This window comes from Topomyia yanbarensis, chromosome 3 (genome assembly GCF_030247195.1).
Source record: "Topomyia yanbarensis strain Yona2022 chromosome 3, ASM3024719v1, whole genome shotgun sequence".
NCBI classification, from domain to species: domain Eukaryota; kingdom Metazoa; phylum Arthropoda; class Insecta; order Diptera; family Culicidae; genus Topomyia; species Topomyia yanbarensis.
Window position 1 is genome coordinate 413931338 of NC_080672.1, and position 15022 is coordinate 413946359.

Consider the following 15022-nt stretch of genomic DNA (forward strand, 5'->3'; position numbering starts at 1 on the left):
GATGGCCAACCGGGCTATATTTTGAAGAACGAGTAGGTCGAATGTTAGGGTTCCTGCTTCTGCCATAATTGCTAGAATTGGACTCGTGACGTATGCACCAGATGCGAACCTTATCATCCTATTGCATGTAGGAGCGAGCGTTTGGATGACGGCATCTCTTCCTCTGCTTACAAGTCCCATGCCGTAGAGGAGTCGCGAGGTAACAATTGCGGACCCGATTTGAAGTAAAGAAGTGCGTTGACCACGGGGCAACTTGGCACCGATCATCTTCAAGATACGCAGCCTGGATCCAAACGTCTTCTTCGTCAATTTACAATGCGCTTTAAAGTGGAGCGATCGGTTGAGAGTGACACTGAGAGTTCTCAGCAGCGTTTGTGTCGGAACGGCTACACCATCTACCTTTACCTTTGCATGGGTTCACGACGTACGTTAGGGCTGCAGTAGAAGATGCTTTATTTTTTTGCAGATATCGTAAATCCAACACTTCTCGACCATTTATCGACGACTTTTCCTGCAACCTGAAGTTTTCGGAGGAGCGACTGGTCTTTCTTCCCCCACACAAGAAGCAGAATATCATCGGCGTACAACAACACTTATACGGAGTTCGGAACAACGCGGAAGACGGGTTGGATAGCCACGATAAATAGTGTAACAGAGAGCACTGAGCCCTGCGGCAGACCGTTTTCCAGTGGATGTGCTGGCGACAAATGCCCCTCTACGTTGACCTGGAACGTTCTCTCAGCCAGAAAACTGTTGACAATGTTTATCATCCTTCCGCGTATTCGCCATTTCTGCAGTGCTCGTAGGATGCCATATCCTTGGCCAAGTCTAGCGACGCTATCAGGCAGTGCTCGTTACGGTCGGGTAATGACCTCTCCAACTCCGCAAAGTATGTGTCAGTACCCCGACCAGACCTGAAGGCATGTTGTCGTTTGTCGAGTCGCCCGTTCGACTCTAGTTCGGTGGTCAACCGTCGGTTGACTATTCGCTCGAAAACCTTCGCCATACAACTAGTTAAGGTGATTGGACGGAATGAAGCTGCACCCGCGTCATCCGAGCTTGACTTTGGAATTGGTACGATGAATCCAGTTCGCCAACAGAGTGGGAATACGCCACTGCGCCATATTCTGTTGAAGAGTTCCACTATAGCAGTTTTCACAGACAATGGCAGTCGCTGAAACTTTTGATAACCGATGCAGTCCGGTTATGAACAGCCACTTCGTCCTCTGTCGAGTGCCCACAGAAACTCAATCAGGGTGAAGTCAGAATTGTAAATATTATAGATATCTGGCGAGAAATTTATGCGGTTTCGTTCGGCCTTTTCTTTCTCCCTATGGAAAATTGACGAATAGCTGGAGGTTGCGGATCTTTCGCTGTAGTGTTGAGCTAGTTATTCAGCTTTTTATTCTGGCTTATCCGTGTAACCACTGGACCGCTTGATGACAGTTGGGCGGTGTTGGCGTTTCCCTCTCAACGTGTTCACTGTCTGCCACGTCTCCGACGTAGTTGAACTTGGAGATATCTTCGCGACGAAGTCTTCCCATGATATTTTCTTGGCGTCATGGATAGACTTTCTTGCTGCTGCCCGTGATTCCTGGAAGCTTTTCAGTGGATCCGCTTTTCGTGGGCCCTCTGCTGGTATACGCTTCAGTGCTCTAAGTGCTTTTCTCCGTTTTTTGATAGCTGGTTTCACCTCCGCACACCACCACGGAACCGCTTTGGGACCGACTCTGCCGGTAGTGCCGGAAGTATCGCGGTGTTTGCTGCTCTAATCAACCGGTCAACGAAACAGTCAATTGATATTTCGACGCCCGGTCCAATAGCGTTGGCGGTCAATCGTTCGTACGTTGTCCAATCTGATAGCCGAATTAATACCGGTAGCTGAATCAATCCGAGTGTGCGATCCGTCGTTGAGGATGAGTAATCTTTCCGATAGCATTTTTGCGGCTATGAAGTGGTCTAGTGCGGTAGATTTCGTGGAACCCCAGCAAATATGGTGCCCATTAAAGTCGCCTAGTACCAGCACTGGACGTGGAAGCGTTTCGAGGAAGTCACCCAGCTGTTCTTGGACGTAGTTCGACACCACCGTCATCTATTGTGGCTGTTGGATCTGAACTGTGATTGCCTGTATATTGTCGTCGACATCGATTCGCTCTAAGGGTACATCATCCCGGATGGCAAGATCCTTGTTGCCAGTATCGACAGCTACCAGTTTTCAGCAGCAGGGTATAGTTGCAGGCCCGACGAGAGGGGGGGGGGTCAGGGGGGGCAACTACCCTGGGGCCCGGGTCTGTTTTGGGGGCCCGCATTTTTAACTGAATTTAATTTATTTTAATTTAATTGTTGAAGTTTATTGTTTCTGTTGGTACTGCAAATATACCACAATCAACTACGTTCCAGTCGTTCCAATGGTTTTCTGAAGTACGTGAACGTAACCCTATTAGATTCATTGAACAGTGCAATTGAACCATTCTTGTTTCATTTATCGTAAATATTTTTGAAAGCGTTCGTAAAAAAAGTTTGAATACGCACAGTACAGTACAAAGTTGTATACAATTTAACATATTCTTAGCTAACTGGAAGAACGACCACGTTGTTTTCAACAGATGGAAATGGCTTTTGGTCACGGTTTTAGCCAATATTATTTTATTTGGTCTATCGCCTACGTTTCGAAGGTCTACGCCTTCATCTTCAGGGCAAAATTATTGTAACCGTTTTTTGCCCTGAAGATGAAGACCTTCGAAACGTAGGCGATAGACCAAATAAAATAATATTGGCTAAAACCGTGACCAAAAGCCATCTCCATCTGTTCATATTCTTAGCTAACTGTTACTAATGAAAGTTGGATATTTTCGGAATGGGGTTGACGAGTAGATGACAAAAATCAATGTATGAAGCCATATTGAAAACCAAGATGGCGAATTCCAGTTAAGATATCTGTATAACATAAAATATTGACATTTTCGAAATAAGATAATCATAGAATAGATATAGATATAGTGATTTGTGATGCGGATGATATGATTATAGAAAACTTTTCTCAACCAGAAGACACTATCTTGGCCTCCAAAAGGGCATCGCTCATTTACTCGTCAAATCCGCTAAAAATACCCTCATAGTTTATACAGAAATCGTTAGAAATAGCTCCAAGCTACCATTTCTATCATTTACTCGTCAAGCCCATTTCAAAAATTCCCAATTTTTTTTAACCCTATATGCTGGGGTCGGGACTCAAACCCAGGTGCGCTGCGTACAAGGCAATCGATGTACCAACTACGCTACGCCCACCCCAATTCCCAAATTGTTAGGGTTATCGAGATTATTGTTCAATCGGAAGTGTCCATCCTGGATTTCAAAAAGGTACCAAATATTAATTTTCATCATGTACTTGTCAAGCCCGTTTCGGAAATACCAATATTGTTAGGGTTAACGATAATGTTGCTCAAACAATGAATTTTAGTAAGAATGTAAAGCGAACTTTTTTACCCATGGCTTGGTTCGTAAATGGAGGTTCCAGTGTACACATTTTATGAAGAAAAATATGGGAATTCAACTGGATACTTTTTCTACCCATTAGTTTTCACCAAAAGCTGAAACTCTTTCTCTCACAACTCTGTGTCTCAGTCTTTTTAACAGCAGACTTCGCTGTAGGATCCCAGTCATCGTCACCCTCTGAATGTCAGCGCAAATGTAACAAGCGATTCCAAAACCGATTATACCATGTTCGGAAACCGGTAAAGAAAATTCGTTCAGGTCATAGTGACAAGTGCAATAGCTGCATCTAGTACCTCAAAATCAACAGCATGTACCAACAACAAGAAACAAGCCAGCATCAGTGGTGCGAAATTTCACATTTACTTACTTATTTTTGATTAATTTGCTGAAAACAATATTCAGTTTCAACGCTCCCCTCATTCATTCACTTCCAAACTGACTGAAATTTTATGAAGAATAGAATGGTTGAGTGTACAGGAAATATAAATTCATTCACCAACCAAAGCATTCATTTGTTATTATGTGGACAGTTTGAAGGCAGAAGTTCTTTTACATTTTCGAGCATAGCTGAATTGTGTAATTTATATCTGGTGCACTTTGCTTGATAATCCCTCTCAGAGCTAGCATAGAAACAAGGTTCAGTTTGCTTCTGAAACCGAACATATGCGGACATAAATGCTTTGTACCGAAAAAGCGAAGGACGAGGGAAACAAACCAAACATTCGATTCATCGCGGCGGGCATGAATTGAATTTTGTTTCTCTTTCAAGCTCACGCAGGGATGTCAATTTTTCTAAGCGCTGATTCTGGGCAGCATTAACGATGGTAGCATTAACGTGAGTCAAGGGAGCATGAGCGATGGCGATATGGACTTTATGGCAACGCCGCAAAAAAGGATTCCAATTGCAATGGCAAGTCGGACGTAAGTCATTCTGATGGCCAGCCACAAATATTCTTTTATAAATTTTTATTCTTTCCATCTATTATATGTTTAAAATCTAGTACATGTTTGAGCTAACGCATTGAATCGTGTCAAATCAACAATTTTCATAAAAAAATAGTTTAATTGAAACAATTGCATCCGTATAATTTCTCTAATCGGTATTGAAATAAGATGACTATGATAGGGCCCGTCAGTACTTCAAACCCCGGGGCCCGGCGCGGCTCTCGACGGCCCTGTATAGTTGTTACCGATGGAATCTGCTGGAACTACTCGGTTGTCCACTTTTGTTTCCTGTAGCGCTATCAGGTTTGGTTCGTGTGGGGGATCAGCTGCTTAAGTTCACTGATATTGGAGCGGAGGCCCCGAATGTTCCACTGCAGTGCGAAACTTTTGCGATTGCGACTGATGATTGTCGCTGACGAAGACGATGTTGATGGTGAACGTCTACGAGTTCGTATTGGCTCGCCGACAGGGTTCCTCGACGTGGTTGGGAGATCGGTGTTCTGGAACTGCTGTTGCGATGGTGATGACTGGTGCGTTCTCGACAACACCTACTGCTGCTCAGCAGGCACTGTATGCTGTATGTGTTTCTGAAACAAGAAGCACTCTTTTGTGCATACCGTGTTAAGGTTACTGGGCTCTGGAACAGTAACCCTATATATCGTGCTTCTGGTCACACAAGACTGTGGTCCCAAATGGCTACTTGGGATGAGTACACACTTGCTCCCAGTGACCTTGTTCGGTTCAGTGTAAAGACAGCACAGTGTCTGCCCTGGTATAATTTTAGACAGTATGGCAGCCATGTACATTTTCAATCCCACCGTCATCATCAGCAGTATGTATATATCTTGGGCATAACATAACTGTGTGAGCCTTATGCTGTTGTGTTGACATTCGGAAACAGTTCTCTCTTTTCGGTTAGCAAGTGTTATTTATTTCGACTGTTTCCTATTAAGAAAGATATAAATAACAGTAAGAAGAAAACAAAGTGCAGTTTTATAGTTACAACCCACTAGACGAACATCACCACGTTTTTTGTACAATTTAGTTTGAAACCCATATATAATAAACTAATTTGAGAGATTCAATCAAGTTACTATTAACGTAGTGAATCGAACTAAGTGCAGAAATCCCCAAAAGATAAATTTGTAGTGATATTTATCGCCCTATACCGCTTACCTACCCGTGCCGTGCCGCTCTGGAAGACCGTAATTTTACTTACCCGTTTGCTGCTACCGTTGATGATCCGTTGTTCCTGAAAAGAAGCGCTGCTAAACGAGGAAATTTGGTTACTCCCGTCCCGTCATTGACCGCTGTTCCTGAAAGAAGAAAGGTTACTTACTCAGTGATTGCTACTGTCGATGATCCGCTGTTCCTGAAATAAATAGGCTGCTAAAGGCAGAAGAAAGTTGAGTGCTCCCGTCCCGCCGATGATTCGCTGTTCCCGAAAACGAGATCTGCAAAATAAGAAGGTAATCCCGTCCCAAACAGAAATCCTACCCCAACATTTTGGTGCCGTGACCAGGATTTCTGTACCGCCCGTCCCGTCACACATTCATCGTAAGACAGATTGAGTTGACATAACCTCCAATCAAGTTATCAACCCCTGGATGAACATCGTTGCTGCTGTTGCTTAGACGATAATTTCAATCGCTGATCCTGTGCTGTTGAAATATATAAAAATACAAGGCCTCTTTTGGAAGAGGTACCAGTCGCACGTGTGTTATTTGTTCCCGAGATGCAAGCAGCAAAAATGCCTAGTGAGAGGAAAATGAAGGCAAAGGAGTTGAAGCGGAGAAATGTCGTGGAAGCATTGAAGAGGATGAACGAGTTTTTGGAAAATTTTGATCCTGTTCAGCATCAACACGAAGTCCCCCTTCGTCTCGAACGTTTGGACAAGCTGATCGAGACCTTCGAGATGATTCAATCGGAGTATGAAGAATTCGACGATAGTGAAAAGTTGGTAACCGCTAACTTGGAATGCAGAGCAGCCGTAGAAGAGCAGTACTTTCATATCAAAACTGGTTTACTGTCGAAGATGCCACAACCCGTTCCTGTTCCGATTGCTCATACATCGACTGCTGAAATCCATCCTGGCCCATCTGGTTTGGCTAATGTGAAACTACCGACTATCACGCTGCCAGAGTTTAATGGAGATTTCAACAATTGGCTGACGATTCACGACACTTTCGTCTCCATGATACATTCATCGACAGGGATTTCCTGCGTGCAGAAATTTCATTATCTTCGTGCAGCACTGAAGGGAGAAGCTGCAAACTTGATCCAGTCGATAACAATTACTGCTGCTAATTATTCCGTAGCTTGGGACACGCTCGTCAAACGCTACTCCAATAGGTCTATTCTTCGGAAGAAACATATTCGCGCGCTGCTGAAATACTCGAAAATCCCCAACAATTCCGTCGATGCTCTGCATAAGATAGTGGATGATTTCCAGCGTCATACAAAGGTGTTACAGCAACAAGGTGAACCCGTCGATCATTTCAGTTGTATTTTGATGGAGCTACTGGAAGACAAATTGGACGATGCTTCACTGCATGCTTGGGAAGAATCAGTCTCGTCAGAAAAACAACCCATATACACCAAGATGATAGAATTGTAAACACTGTAACAAGCGTTATCATTCGATGATTCATCCCGGACCATTCTCAGCAAATTAGTCTTCTACAGACAATCGTACAAACGGTTCTAATCCCGCTCCCAGCACATCTCAGATAATCTCAGCTGTTATTTCCCCGCGCGCTTGTGATCCCGTCCCATCAAATGCAGCCGTGAAAGTGAGAAATGAGGGCGTAATTTTGTCGACCGTCGTTTTATTGATAGTCGATGCATATGGTCAGGAGCATATTGCACGAGCACTGTTGGATACTGGCTCACAACCGAATGCCATTAGTGAGCGCCTTTGTCAGCAACTGCACCTTCCTCGAAAAGTAGTCAACGTTCCCATCGCAGGTGTAGATGGTACTATTACCAATTCGAAGTATGAAGTCCGTGCTGAGGTCCGCTCCAGAGTATCCCGCTTTAAGGAAGTGCTAGATTTTCTTGTGTTGCGGAAGGTTACCAGTGATACACCACCATCTTCATTCGTCGCCCCTAAGTGGGAAATTCCCAAAAATCTGCAGTTCGCTGATCCCGAGTTTAACGTGTCTCGAATGGTAGATATAATCATCGGAGCAGGTCACTTCTACACATTCCTGCTTGAAGGCCGATTCCGTTAAGCCAATAATGCTCTGCTAGTCGATGCTGTGTTCGGTTGGCTAGTCACCGGGCAATTAGTAACCAACGAAGACAACCATCAACCCCCTGTAGCTTGTCATGTGGCGACAGTTAATCCTGTCGATGAGTTGCTAGAACGTTTTTGGGCCATAGAGGAAGTCAGCACGTCCAACTATTCTATCACAGAACAGCATTGTGAGAACCTTTTCAGTGAAAGTACTTCACGTGATCCCGAAGGACGTTATATTGTGCACCTACCAAAGGAGCCTAATTTTCAGCAACTGCTTGGAACTTCGAAGGTTAACGCTCTACGACGATTCAAGTGGTTGGAGAAAAGGCTGGAGAAAGACAACGACCTCAAGCAGCAATACCACGAGTTCATGGCAGAGTATATTGCATTGGGCCATATGAATGCCGTCCCAGAAGACGGTCTGGATGGTCCGGATGCCTGCTACCTTCCCCACCGTTTCGATGGTTCGGCGAAAACAAGCACCGGACATTCGCTGAACGAAGCCTTATTAGTTGGACCCGTCGTGCAAGATCAGCTGCTCAGCAACATTCTGCGGTTCCGTAAATTTCCGATCGCCTTGGTGGCAGACATCGAAAAAATGTACCGCCAAGTTTCGATGCATCCCGAAGACCGTCGTCTACAACGAATCTTCTGCAGATTCAACAGCACGCAACCCGTAACCACCTATGAACTGTCGACCGTTACCTACGGACTCGCGCCATCCTCGTTTTTGGCGACAAGGTCATTGCAATAGCTGGCAGATGATGAAGGCGCACCGTATCCCAATGCTTGCAAAGCAGTGAAAAAATGTTTGTATGTCGACGATTTGATCTGCGGCGAATTCTCCGTCGAGCAAGCAATCCAGCTTCGTAATGAACTGAACGTTCTGTTAAGTAAGGGCGGCTTTTGTCTTCGAAAGTGGAGTTTCAATTCATTAGAGGTTTTGGCTGACCTCCCGCAAGAGCTTCTTGGGACACAAACATCCCGAAAGTTTGAACCCGATGAGACAATAAAGACTCTTGGTATCAGTTGAGAACCAGCATCCGACATGTTCCGTTTCGACGTTTCCGTAATCCTGAGGGATGAGCCCGTAACCAAACGCAGTGTTCTTTCAATCATAGCTCAGCTGTATGACCCTTTGGGTCTAATCGTTCCCGTCATTGTTCAAGCAAAAATACTGTTGCAGCATTTATGGTTGCTTTCCCTGGATTGGGATGACGAAGTAACCCGTGACTTTCGACAATAATGGTTCCAGTTTTGTGAGCAGCTACCTGATCTACGTAAACTTCGCATCGACCGCTATGCATTTGTATCCAGTATCTGCCATAGCGAATTACACTGTTTTGCAGATGCATCAGAAGCAGCTTATGGAGCCTGCATTTATGTGCGTTCGGAAACATCAGATGGTAGAGTCAAAGTAATTCTGTTGGCTTCAAAGTCCAAAGTTGCCCCGTTAAAGCGAATAACCATCCCTTGATTGGAGTTGTGTGCTGCACTGATCAGTACCCGTTTGTATACCAAGATTGTAACAGCTTTAGACATGAAGTTCGACGCATGTTTTTTCTGGACTGATTCAACTGTGGTACTCAAGGGGCTCAAGTCGCCTCCCAGAACCTGGAAAACATTCGTCGCAAATCGTGTTTCGGAGATTCAGTCAAATACCCGCGGTTCAAGTTGGCTTCATGTAGCTGGTGCTGACAACCCTGATTTGGATTTGGTTTCTCGCGGACTATCACCTGATCAATTGATAGTAAGCGAAAAATGGAAAGGCGGACTAATTTGGTTATCAAAACTAAAGCAGGAATGGCCGAAGCAAGTGTTATCTGAAATCCCATCCCCTGCAGAAGAAATGGAGATGAAATCTGTCACCGTCCTCGTCGCCCAGCAGAAATCACCCGATTCCTGAGATTTTCATCGTACCAACGTCTTCTGAATGTCGTCGGATACTGTCTAAGATTCGTTCAAAACGCTCGCAGTAAGAATAACAGAATAACTGACCGAGTACTCTCCGTGGTAGAACTACAAGCAGCAAAATTCGGTTTAGTAAAATTGGTGCAAGTAGAATCGTTTCCTGAAGAACTAAAATCGCTGCATCGGGAGGTATGTGTGTCCACGAAATCCCAACTTCGTCTACTTAACCCGTTCATGAAAGAAGAAAGGTTACTTACTCAGTGATTGCTACTGTCGATGATCCGCTGTTCCTGAAATAAATAGGCTGCTAAAGGCAGAAGAAAGTTGAGTGCTCCCGTCACGCCGATGATTCGCTGTTCCCGAAAACGAGATCTGCAAAATAAGAAGGTAATCCCGTCCCAAACAGAAATCCTACCCCAACAGACCTTACATTCACATGTAGTTTTCCATTTAAAACTTTCATTGTGAGAATGCCTCCTCGCGAGGAATGACTGTTTGTTATACTGACGGTTCTTTGTTGGAGGGCAACGCCGTTGCCAGTGTCCATTGTCGTGAAATGAGATTAAACCAATCTCATTCGTTTGGTAGATACTGTACCGTATCCCAAGCAGAAATATTTGCGATTCTGTGTGGCGTACAATCGGCCCTTCAACAGGGAGTTTGCGGTATTTTTGGTCTGATGGTTAGGCATCCCTGCAAGCAATTAGTTCGGCTGATTTGAGATCAAAATTAGTAATCGCATGTCGAGCTCAAATCGAAGCATTTTAAATGCTATCTACCTTTTATGGGTACTCGGTCATTCCGATATTACTGGCAATGAATAGCCGGACGAATTGGCTAGTTCAGGCGCTGCGACTGACTTCGTTGATTAAGAACCAGTTCTACTACTGTCGATCAGTTGGATAAAGCACAAGATTCGCTCTTGGGTTGCATACGAACATGCCAACCATTGGAGTAGCTTGCAAACTTGCGTTCAAACAAAAACTTTTCTGCCGAATGTGAGTCCGAAAATGACACAAAAATTGCTGCATTTTTCCAATCCCAATTGCAGTATTCTAGTCAGAGCACTGACTGGATATTAAAAACTCAATTATGACATGGTTACTATTCAGCGTGCTGAGTATTATTAATGCGATCTTTGTGAATTCGACTACGGAACTTCACACCATTTGATATGTAACTGCTCTGCAGTGATTCAATTGCGTTTCCGGATTTTTGGTTCTCCAGTGAGTGACCGTACATACCCAGTGTGGTAAAGAGTTAAAGTGAAAGCCGTATTTGTATAAAAATATATCTTCAGGGGTATTGTTGTTCCTTTATCTCAATATCCCCTCGAGGGTATTGATATATCCGCGCAAGGAAAAGTGTCTTTTATTTCCTCGGAGGTAAAGAATACTTCCGTACTGTCTATGTTCTCTGTGTCGTTAGTTTCCTTATCCTTAGCCTTAACACTTCTTCAATCATTCCCAACAGGAAGTAATAAAAATACAAAACACAGCTAGCCAGTCGCTACTGATTCCAAATTCCTGATTGAGGTTATTAATGGTCATGAATAAGAGCGTCTCAACATGAACTATTACGTTACATTTAATTTCATGTTTTCCGTTTCTTTCCCTTTCTTCCAGAACTCCAACCCAGCCGACTGATGCCTCCACCGGCAATCGACCGATGAACGTTCCCCGCATTGCCCCCCACTGGACAGTATGGTTCGTATGGCAGGATCTAAACTGCTAGCAAGACTGCTGCTGTTGATCTCTTCGGTCACGCTAATCTCGCTGCTTGCGTTAACCCGTTGCGGTCTAGGCGGCCTAATCGCCACGGAAAACGGTCTGATTGGTGGTGTGAACGTGGCGCCAGGCAGCGCGTCAGCAGCCGCAGCTGAAGATGAAGATTTTGGCGGTAGTTCTGGCAACAAGGAGTCCGCCGCTGCGTTGTCGAGTCGAAACGAGCAGGATGAACAACAGAATGGTTATCTGCAGATGCTGCAGCAACGAGAGGAGGAAAACCTCAAGGAGGTGGCAAAGCTAACGGCGGAGATCAAAGCACTTAAGCTACAGATCCTAGAGTTGAAAAACGGAGTGCAAGCCGCGGCCGCGGCTGCTGCTCAGCAGGTTCCATCGGGGGAGCTGATAAACGCAAGTAATGCAGCGTTGAATTCTCCACAAACGCCAACCCTCCACGATTGCTCGGCCTTTATTCGACGGCAAGTCGGATCGGCCGAGATTCTTCACGGTCTTCCGTTGAACAACGAATACGAACTGATTCCGTTCAATCATTTCACCTTCAGCCGAGTCTATCCCATCGAATTGGGTCTCGGAAAGCGAGTTGTCGAGAAACCTATCGGTTACAAGCGTCGCGATATTCTAAGTGCGTTAAATAAAGCGATCGAGACGCTGAACCGTAACATTACCGTAAACATGCTGAAGTACACGCTGGATGACTTCACGGAGGGAATCTATCGGAACGATCCTACAACCGGAACGCAGTACGAACTGTACTTCCGCACCAAAGTTGGAAGTAGGATGACTTCCGCTAGCGGTCAGCATCACGATCACGGTAACCACGGGACGACCAAGCTGATCGTGATGCGTCCATTCGCCCCGCTGCAAACCATCCAAATGGAGGCATTCCCCAAGCAGCAGGAGAAAGAACTAATCCATATCATACTGCCTTTGTCGGGAAGGACCTCCACCTTCCAGAGTTTCATGGACAAGTACGTGAAGATTGCCCTGAAGCACGACAAACGAGTCCATTTGACGGTGGTGTACTTCGGCGAGGAGGGCCTTTCGGAGGCTCGATCCATTATGAGCCGGGTGATCGGAATGAAAAATTCCGGGGGGAATTCGTCCAACTTGAAGCTGCTGGCGTTGAATGAGACGTTTTCGAGGGGTGAGTCGTGTGGCAGGAACCCTGCGTTAAAGGCGTTAAAAAATTGTGTTTTCTTTTTCCTTCTATTTCACAGCGAAAGCCCTTCGAGTTGGTGCTGAGAAAGTCTGGAGCAGCAATGTAAATAAAGAGAAGGACGTGCTGCTTTTCATGTGTGATGTAGATATAGTGTTTAGTGCGAAGTTCTTAGATAGATGTCGCTGGAACACTAAGCCTAATAAAAAGGTAGATCGGATCAATCTGGCGAGAAAAAATCGATGACGAGATAATGACAAGACAATGACAAGACAATGACAAGACAATGACAAGACAATGACAAGACAATGACAAGACAATGACAAGACAATGACAAGACAATGACAAGACAATGACAAGACAATGACAAGACAATGACAAGACAATGACAAGACAATGACAAGACAATGACAAGACAATGACAAGACAATGACAAGACAATGACAAGACAATGACAAGACAATGACAAGACAATGACAAGACAATGACAAGACAATGACAAGACAATGACAAGACAATGACAAGACAATGACAAGACAATGACAAGACAATGACAAGACAATGACAAGACAATGACAAGACAATGACAAGACAATGACAAGACAATGACAAGACAATGACAAGACAATGACAAGACAATGACAAGACAATGACAAGACAATGACAAGACAATGACAAGACAATGACAAGACAATGACAAGACAATGACAAGACAATGACAAGACAATGACAAGACAATGACAAGACAATGACAAGACAATGACAAGACAATGACAAGACAATGACAAGACAATGACAAGACAATGACAAGACAATGACAAGACAATGACAAGACAATGACAAGACAATGACAAGACAATGACAAGACAATGACAAGACAATGACAAGACAATGACAAGACAATGACAAGACAATGACAAGACAATGACAAGACAATGACAAGACAATGACAAGACAATGACAAGACAATGACAAGACAATGACAAGACAATGACAAGACCTTGTTTTTGTTTAATTTTCGTCTCATTTTCGCTTTAATTTCGTTCCATTTCGTTTTACGTTTTCCCAACCGCTGATTGCATTTGTTTCTCACAAATTTTTCCGCAGGTTTACTACCCGGTGGTGTTTAGCCTGTACAACCCGCACGTGGTTTACACGCTGCAGGGCAAGGATGTTCCTCCGGAGACGGACCAGCTGCTAATATCGAAGGATTCCGGTTTCTGGCGAGACTTCGGTTACGGCATGACCTGCCAATATCGATCGGACTTTCTCAAGGTGCGTGGTTTCGACGAAGAAATTATCGGTTGGGGCGGTGAGGATGTGATGCTGTACCGAAAGTACGTCCGATCGCACATCAAGGTGATCCGGGCCACCGATCCGGGTATTTTCCACATCTGGCATCCGAAGGTTTGCTCGGGTGTGGCCGCCGGTCAGAAGCTTTCGGTTGATCAGTATCGAGCCTGCATTCGTTCGAGGGCATTGAACGAGGCTTCGCATGCCCAGCTAGGGTTTTTGGCCTTCCGGGACGATATTGTGGCGAACGAGGGCAAGATGCTGGGGATTATGAAACGTGGCAATTTTAGTGTAACTTTACACAAGACTGGCAGAAGTGGTAAGGCGGATGGGGAAGACGGGAAAAAAGTTACTACGACAGATACTAGCAAGAAGAGTACATGATCTTTTATGATACACCATCAGGAAAGTATTTGGAGAATAGAGTTTTAGGTTAGAATGTGGTTGGAGCAGTAAATAATCGTGGTTGGCATTCCTGGCGGGTGTACATAATCCAATTAGAATCAAGTAGGCCGTGTCGGTTATTCCGACGTGAAACAACGCAGAAGTTGAGGTTAGATTTTGTAAAATAATAAAATATTTGTAAATAACACTGAATTTACCTAGCAAAACGAATTTCCCTTTACTAGCCTTGAAAATTAAGACATTGAAATTGGTAGGTCAAACGTTATAAACGAAATCAACTAATTACACCTCCGGAACGAAGTACGGCTCGGTAGCGAAACCATCAATCGCTGGACGCCAGTTACCGAGCCGAAGGTGGGTTATTAAACTAAAAAACATTTTTCTATAATAATCAGCGTACCGGTTGACACTTGCTTCCCTCGCGCCGTGATATGCGCGAGGCCATCATCGAGTGATCTTCCAGCATCGAGCGCCGCTCTCTGTTTGGCTGACCCTCTGTCTCTTTCTCTCACACACACTCTTTTGGAAACAATCGTAAATGGAGCGGTAAAAAGTTGTTAAATCGTGCAGTTGACCGTAATTCAGGTGGATAATGTATCTACGTTGAATTTTGTTTTTTTTTGTTACGAAATGCGGGCTTATTTTTAAGTAATCTGAACCGCCATTGGTTCCATTGCCAAAAAAGAACGATCGTTTGTTAGTCAATATTTTTATTAAACAAGAAGGAATAGAGTTTATGTTTTAAACATGAAAGTTGTATATAAGTAGGGAAACTTGGAATCATACAGAAAAAAAACGATTAGTAGAAGTCAAATAAAAATTTTCCAAATA

At 44.3% G+C, this 15022-nt stretch overlaps 1 protein-coding gene across 1 annotated transcript in view; it reads left to right on the forward strand.

Moving 5' to 3' along the window:
* Window positions 1–15019, forward strand: part of LOC131693751 (chondroitin sulfate N-acetylgalactosaminyltransferase 1) — a 182219-nt gene extending 167200 nt beyond the window's left edge. The window contains exons 4-6 of the mRNA XM_058981870.1: window positions 11218–12481; window positions 12555–12703; window positions 13601–15019. Of these exons, the coding sequence (XP_058837853.1) occupies window positions 11296–12481; window positions 12555–12703; window positions 13601–14170 (1905 nt within the window). The 5' untranslated portion in view covers window positions 11218–11295 and the 3' untranslated portion in view covers window positions 14171–15019. The remainder of the gene's footprint in view (window positions 1–11217; window positions 12482–12554; window positions 12704–13600) is intronic.
* The last annotated feature ends 3 nt before the right edge of the window (window positions 15020–15022 follow it).